Raw genomic sequence first — 8,265 nt, forward strand, 5'->3', positions numbered from 1 at the left:
CGGCAAGAAAAAAAAAAAAAAGAAGGCAATCAACATCTGTTTTTTTTTTCCATCGTTTATTTTTTTTTCTTTTTAATTTGGGTAGTTTCCATCATTCATTAGTGTTGTCATCCATTTCCCCAAAGGAGGCTGCCACCACATTTTCAACCTCATTAGGCCCCTGCGTTTGGCAGGCGCGAGAGGTGCCATTAGAGCAAACACACATTAGGCAACTTGAGTGCCGGCCGGGCGTCATTTGTCACACCGCGGCAAACACAGTCGTTGCCCTTAGTGTGCACATCCCCGATCACTTTAAAGTGACAAATTGGTACGGGGGCCAGCTTTCGCGGGGGCAAAAACACATGCACGCACGCCACACTCAACAACTGGAGCTTTTTGTCACACCATCAAACATGTTACTAAGAGGTATTCCTCCCCCACATGCCTCAGACATCTCACTCAGAGTGGCAGAGATTTATATTTGAGGTGAGCTATTTGAACGAGGTTCAAGTGGTCATTTATGTAGACTGGGGACTTTATAAGTTACTGAATAATGTATTTGGGTATATAGATAACATACTATAGTGGGTGTATAGGTGCCTATATTATGTTACTTCTGATACTGATACAGATACTGTAGCTGTGTACTCTCTGTCACATTTCAAACATCTTGTAGTCTGCACTGAGTCACTGTGTATGAGAGTTTGTGTGTGTGCCTGTGTGTGTGCCAAGTGTCCTGTACCTCTGCCATGTTGGAACTGCATCTTCTCCTCCTCTGGGTCCTGCTTGGCCTTTATGTAGCCACAGTGTCTGCAACAAAACACATACCAAAGCCCCTGGTCAGTCAAAGCAATCTCCTCTCCAATAAACACAGATATCTTCCAGGTTTGCAGCCCAGTTGGATAAAAAATGGTATATTCAGGACTCTACTCAGCAGGATTAGCCTCAGAACCACATCTGTAGAGTCCAGTCTTTTGGGTAAGCTCCCAGGGTGTTAACTCCTGCCTGGAGTAATACCGTGAGGCACAGTGACCCGGGATAAAACAGGGTAACACGGTTAAACGCCGCTGTCAGATTAAGCTCTGCAGCACCAAAGGCTCAAGGGGAGAGTTTCAGAGAGGAGGAGGAGGATGAGGAGGGAAATGAGATGACTTATACGAGGGCTGCAGATGGACAGGTTACAGGAGCTGGAGAGCTGGAGATGGAGGCTTTTGCAGACATTGCAGTCCGGAGAGGAAAGACAAAATAGAGAGGATCCAGAGAGTGGTGATAGCAAGCACGGTTGAGGCCAGACAGCAGCAGACAGACAGCAGTAAAAAAAAACTGACCTACTCTTCTTCCTCTCCATTTACAGGCATCACATCATCTCCAACGGTTTAATTTACACTCTCCAGCTTTATTAAAGTCTGTGACTGTCAGCCTGAGCACTCTCTTGAGTTGATTTAACACCTACAAATAGACTTGGCTCCCCCTTCCCTCTCATCCCCTCTCTCTCTCTCTCTCTCTCTTTCTCTCTCAAACACACACAGACAAACACACACACACACACACACACACACACACACACACACACACACACACACACACACACACACACACTCACTCACTCACTCACTCACACACACACACACACACACACACACACACACACACACACACACACACACACACACATACAGGCTCTCTCTCTCACACACACACACACACACACACACACACCAGACGGAGCAGCTGCTCCTGAGGGCAGTGATCCCGGTCACCTCCAGGTCTCCCCTCAGAGCCAGATCCTTCCACAGACACAGACCAGGGTGTCTCCCAAGGAGCCCCGGAGGACCGTGAATAGAGCACGGCCGTTAGATCATGAATACGTGAACAGCCCGGAGAGAAAGGGGCGAGCACAGAAGACGGCTCTTTACGGCCGGTCACGGTGTTCATTATGTTCCTAATCCGGCCCTGTGACGCTAGTCGTCTCCTTCCGTCCGTATCAACCTTCGGCAGAGACCCGTGGACACGCAAGATCACTCACAGCGGAGTGTAAGCGAAAGAGTGAAGGGAACATGCTAGAAAATAAACCATGGGGCTGCCAAGCCATATAATCCTCCTCCCATCTGTTAAGGGATACCAGGAAAAGGTATGCGGATGGTGGTAGCCAGAAACAGCGGAAAGCTGAGCTCGGAGAGACAAAGGTAAGGCTCTACTGATCTGGGAGCAGATGTTCATGGAGAAGCCTGTCCACTCCCGTGGGAGCAGGGCTCAATAAACCTACACCATGAAGTGGAAAATGTGCTGCTGAATATTAATGCCAAGTGCACTTTTTTAATGAGACGCTTAACTCACAATGAGAGGGAGAAGGAAATGGCATTTTTCGTACTTTGTTTGTTTGGCATTAGTGCACACACCGGGCCACCACGGGTCTCCTTGCATGCAACCAGATGCACAAACGCTTAGGTATTCACTCAAATGGCAGAGCACTGACAGGAACCGTCCACCAGATAGTAGTTAAATAATCACAAAAAATAACCAAATTACTAAATTCCAAAGTCCAATCACCAGATTCTGAAGTGATTATTGCAGCTGCAGCTAAAATAAACTGCCTCCACTGCATACATATATTGTATTCATATTCTTAAAATACGTAAAACAAATATATCCAAAACTATACAAAAAGAGTATTTGAGAATGAGACAATTGATTCAGCTGCCGTTGTAGACCTATGCTAACCCATCAGCAGCTGCCGCAGGGGAAAGGCCTATTATAATCACTCCAGTTTACATTCAGTCAGTAATTGACCGGACCTCTGACCACTGACTTAACATCCCAGATCAATATGGGGGAGTTCCATCTCCGGGGGCCTTCATGGGGTGCTGTCAGCTGTCCCTGCCCACTAATAACAGCCTGGGGGGTGGGATGAGGCAGGACCAGAGTAACTGGCCTGGAGGAACCGGTAGCTGAAACAGAACCCAGCCAGCAGGGGGTTAGCGAGTCTAGCGAGCTAGCTACGAGACTGTGCTCCAGGGGGTCTGTAGATGCTAACCTCTCAGACAGGAGTGGGGGCTTCAGAAACAAGCAATTTTAAAGAAGAACTCTAATGGAAAACTCTGCTGGTTAACACTCTCCCTTTCTAGGGGATACTACAAACCCAGGGGCCAAAGGTCTGCTTGAGGCAAGTGTATGGCCTGAGAGGAAATAGACAGAGGGCTATGAGAGAGGGTTTAGTAGGCACTGTCGGGACCTACTTAGGGACTATTGAGGGGCTGTAGAAACAAACACATAATGCAGGACTCTGGCGAAGGGCTTTATTAACTGACTGCTGGGATTGGGGAAGTGTTCTATTCATCCTACTAATCCTGTTGATTCTTGACACAGCTGGGTGGGTGCTTTAGGGGAGGGGACCCCTTCTGGTGTGTGTGTGTGTGTGTGTGTGAAAGGGAGGGGGGTTAAAGTAAGGGGTTCGGTGGGGTACTTGTGGGTGGTTTCCCCTCAGTGATTTTAATGAGGAGAGAGGATGAGCGTGGGTCCCGTGGGGAGGGTGGGGATGGGGGGTATCCACCTGTTTACTAGAGACCCCCACAACCTCTGTCAAACACCCCCAGATTTGCCCGCAGGCAAGCAGGCATCTGGGTACCCATCCCTAACACACATAGAACCCCATCCCCCAACACAGACACACACACACACACAGACACACACAAACACACAGACACACGTGGCCCCATGTGGTCACAACGTGCTCTATTAACCAGAACATGCTTACACAGGGGGACGCAATCTGGGGATCAGGAGAGCAGAGCGCGTGAGTGGCTATGTGTTTGGTGGCGGGGGGTTTCTGATAGAGGCATGTGGTAATCAGACAGAGAGGGAGGGAGAGAGAGGGAGAGAGAGAGAGAGAGAGAGAGAGATAGAGAGAGAGAGAGAGATCAACACCCCCACCCTTCCCTCAGCTGCCGACCCGCTCTGCCTCTCTCGCTCTGATCTCCCCTCCTATCCCACCCCCACCCCTCGGCCCCTGAGGTGTTACGTGCTGAACCCTCCCCCTGCACCTGCTACTCCCCTGCTCCTGCGCGCTGATGAAATACTTCCCCCGTCACGGTGTGGGGGTCTGGGAGGGATTGTTCAAAGAGGGATGCTGAAATCATACTGATTTAAATACATTCAAATAAACTCCATGTTGATATACCAGCACCTTATTTCGATAGCCTTAAAAACAAGTCCTCATTTGTACACATGAGAGCAGAAATGATATATACATATACATACATCTCTCCATACCATCCTCAATTCAGGCTATACAGCTTCATACCAGGCTTCTGGTACAGTATGTGATATTGTTTCCCTGTACTATATAAAGACGTGCAAAATCTTCACCCACACGCTCCTCTATTTGTTTCAAATTTACATCTTTTTTATCATGCAGTCGGTGCATTGTGGCACACTCCCTGCTGTGCTCTGTCACTATCTGCAGGTGTTAAATCCTGCTGTCTTCGTGCACTGATTCTGCTGACATTGTGCGTTACTTCTCCTCTTCTCCCCAATGCCGCTCTGTTCATTCCTTCTCTGTGTGTGGTGCTAAACAGAAACTCAATACTTTTCTTTGACAGCGGAAAGTGTGTGTGTGTGTGTGTGTGTGCGTGTGTGTGTGTGCGTGTGCGTGTGTGTGTGTGCGTGTGTGTGTGTGTGTGTGTGTGTGAGAGAGAGAAAGAATGTGAGAGAGTGAGTGTGTGTGTGTGTGTGTGTTTGTGTGTGTATCTACGATTGCATACGTGTGCAGGCCCATGCGCATGCGTCTGCTTTTTTTCAAACGAGTCTCAGCATGAGGGAACCGGTGGGGGGCATCTCTCCTCTGTGAAACTGCTGACGCAGAGTGTACATCTTCAACCTTGAAGAAAAAAAAAACCAAACTCCAACTTCCTCCCCACACACACACACACACACACACACACACACACACACACACACACACACACACACACACACACACACACACACACACACACACACACACACACACACAGAATCCCAACTTCTGACAAACACCCCCAATAGAGCTGCAGTTCCAGCACAACTCACAGCGGGTCCACAGAAACTCAGAACTGTATCCAAAATTACAAGGCTCTTCTTGCTAGAACTCTGCAGGCGTTGGGAAATTCTAGTCAACATTTCAGGACCCTTAATGTTGTGATAAAAATATATGCACACAATCTGGAAAAGTATTTGACTCAAAGTTTTTCCTTAACCAAGTTTTGTTGACGTCACTTGTCCCTCACTCTGTGGGTAGGGTAGATAGCAAACTATGCATAAGCAAACTTGGGACTTATAGACAGGAGTCTGGGTTTTTATCCCCCATTAATTATACCCACGGAGAACTACAGTCTGGAGTATTTTTTAAAAAAGTCAGACATACACTACCTCTCTGTGTCTGTGAAGGAGCCAGTCTTTTAATTAGTCTACTCTAACAAGGTCTCTCAATCATTCAAGGGCCTTTATTGCACATATGGGATTAAAAAGGCCTTTGACCATTTTGAATTGGATGCTTTTGCATGAGGAAACATTCTTGCCTGACATTTTCAAGTGAAGATGCCCAAATCTATGTTAGCATAAGTAGAGGTCTGAACGGCTTTTTCTCTTCTGATGACACAATCTAGAAAATCATCAAGGTCATGACAGTTCTCTTGTGCCTCTCAGGACTTATAAGCACTCAAGTACAGCCACATCGAGCAGGGCCCTGAGCTTTTCCAGAGATACAGGAACCCAGGGCTTTCATTAATACAAGAACAATATGATAGGCCTCCAGCAAAAGAGCATACATGTGGTAAGGCATACATATACAGTGTGTGTGTGTGTGTGTGTGTGTGTGTGTGTGTGTGTGTGTGTGTGTGTGTGTGTATTTGTTCTCATGTGTGCATCTGTGTGCATTTTCTCAGTGACAAGGACACAACCCTGCAGCACGGTCAGCAGTAACTGCTGGTGTTGACTATGTCCTTGTATGGCATTGTTCATGTTTTTTTTAATGAGGCAGGAGTATAAGGTCTCCAGGCAGTGATGCCATCCCTTTTATTAATGTGATTCTCTTCAGGCAATGCTAGCAGGGTCTCTTCATTACTTTCATGCTACACCCTGTTGCACTCGCAAGTCAAGAGATCAAAACATTAATTAAGATATCTCTGTTTCACCTACTTGCTCAGATCAGATTTATTGTTTCTCAGAAATTCTCTGAAATCCAAGTTCAAATACAGCCTTGCTCATAGTCACAGAAGGTGCCGGAAGTCAAATAAATGCATGATTCACTGATGATCAGCATTCATCATCATGCCATCTCACCCTTCCAGGCAGCAAATTCATGAGAACTCAGATGTTTTAAATGCTTAGGATCTCATTTCAAAATGAGCTTTCCAAGGTCTCCAGCACAAGTGACAGAGATACACAACTCATTATCTATTAGCTTAAAGAAAGATACACACAAATTACCTCCAACGATTAGGAAGGAAGGAAAGATACACACAAATTACCTCCAACAATTAGGAGGTAGCATCATCCACTGGTACAAAGTACATGTGTTAGGCTATCAGGACTTTTCAGTACTACTTTTTTTAAAGCCTGCATCTATAAAACATCTCAAGCGCGCTCCGAATTCATTACAATTAATTACTCCTATAAATATGTAATAGTGTCGTACAGCAATAACCATGATTTATCAGATGGTCCGCACATCACTTCCAGCGATAGCTTTTAATGCATTATTTACAGGTTTGGGGCTTACAACAGCTTTTTAAATGGCTATAAGTTACACTCCCTATGGTGGTCCTGTTCGGCAATGAGTGTATAGCAATCTATGCAATATTTATGATAGCTGTATCGAGCACAAGGTGTTTTTTTTCCCAACAAACGAGACTTACTGTACCTGGAACTGGCCTACTGAAGATGTGGAAGGCTGTGTTTAAATGGGATTAATGGTTTGGATGAGCTGATCCCTTTCCTCTTTGCTTTCATACAAGACTAATACATACTGCTGGAGGAGTTTCTGATGAGGAGCCACTGAATAAGTCTGCTGTCTCTGTTAGATAACAACAACATGATAGGAGACAGAAAAGAAAATGGAGCAAGAAAACGAGCAAGGAAGAGAGAGAATGAGAGAGAGAGAGAGACAGAAATGAAACGATAGAGAACAAAGATGTCTCTTGAGAATGATGCATCTTTAACCTCTGTCGTTCCCCTCTGATGGGATGATGAGAAATGGATTTACCGGCTTTTGGGTAATTATAAAAGAGGGAAGGGATGAGGCCCAGGGAGTCATAAATCTCCATCCCTCTGAGGGGGTGAGGTGTTTTAAAAACATCGACTTAAAAACCTGGAGTCAGCATTCATTACGCTAATTGAAATAGGAGGAAAAATGACTCTCTCGATGTGTGTGAGTGAGAGCATGAGTGAGTGAATGAGTGTGTATGTGTGTGTGTATGTGTGAGTGTGTTCATGTGGGTGATACATTTTAAAGCTCAATCCTGCTGAAAACTCTTTACACAAACTCACACACTACACACTCAGTTTTTAATCTTAACACTTGCAGGAGGCCTACTGACACTTCTTGCCTCGGCACCTAGTGTTAAAATCATTACAGAAGGACCTGCATATGCCCTACACCCCCTATACCCCAGACCGTGTGATGGCACAACCTGCTATCTGTCAAAGCTCCATGTACATCAATAATGACTGACTCTAGAACAGTTGTTATACCACATAGGAGACTTATGATGAAAAGCTGGACTGTAAGATATCATGGCTACTGAGACATGAGACAAGTGAGCAGCTCTCTGAGTGTTTGGGTATTGTATGTTTGTATTCTTCAGCAGACACTACCAGTATTCATCAGTAAGACCAACCCATGAAAATCCTTTATCTATCCAACTGTATTCCAAGCCCTGGAGGACAGCTTAGTGCCCCCTGGTCACTCCTGATCGTTATGGTGAGGCTGAAATGGAACAGCTTTTATGAGCCTTCTGGACCGCATCGGTTTACTGAGCTGCTGGTGTCGGTTCATCCATGCCCATAATTGTTGGGATGAGACATAGAGTCTATATGGCTTAATCAAGATAAAGTAGCAGAGCTAAGCAATCACACACACATATATGCATATTCATGAGCACATCGAACCTGTTTGTATAAAACATTTCAAATAGATTATCCACAGTTTTTTTTTTTAAATATATGCATCTTCCAGTCAGGCACGTGTTTTCACACTTTCCTTTTCTCTATGGAAGAGACACTGAATCCTGGTAATTCAAACTTAAACAC

General features: G+C 45.6%; 1 protein-coding gene across 3 annotated transcripts in view; it reads right to left on the bottom strand.

Moving 5' to 3' along the window:
- Nucleotides 1-8,265, bottom strand: part of ek1 (eph-like kinase 1) — a 71,307-nt gene that overhangs the window by 19,225 nt on the left and 43,817 nt on the right. For all 3 annotated transcript variants that reach the window (XM_076291343.1, XM_076291342.1, XM_076291341.1), the window contains exon 9: nucleotides 722-789. In XM_076291343.1, the coding sequence (XP_076147458.1) occupies nucleotides 722-789 (68 nt within the window). The remainder of the gene's footprint in view (nucleotides 1-721; nucleotides 790-8,265) is intronic.

Source organism: Alosa pseudoharengus, unplaced genomic scaffold (assembly GCF_046254945.1).
Source record: "Alosa pseudoharengus isolate Yale_2024_CS ecotype anadromous, Long Island Sound unplaced genomic scaffold, YU_APseudo_1.1 YU_APseudo_1.1_scf_18, whole genome shotgun sequence".
In the NCBI taxonomy this organism is placed as follows: domain Eukaryota; kingdom Metazoa; phylum Chordata; class Actinopteri; order Clupeiformes; family Clupeidae; genus Alosa; species Alosa pseudoharengus.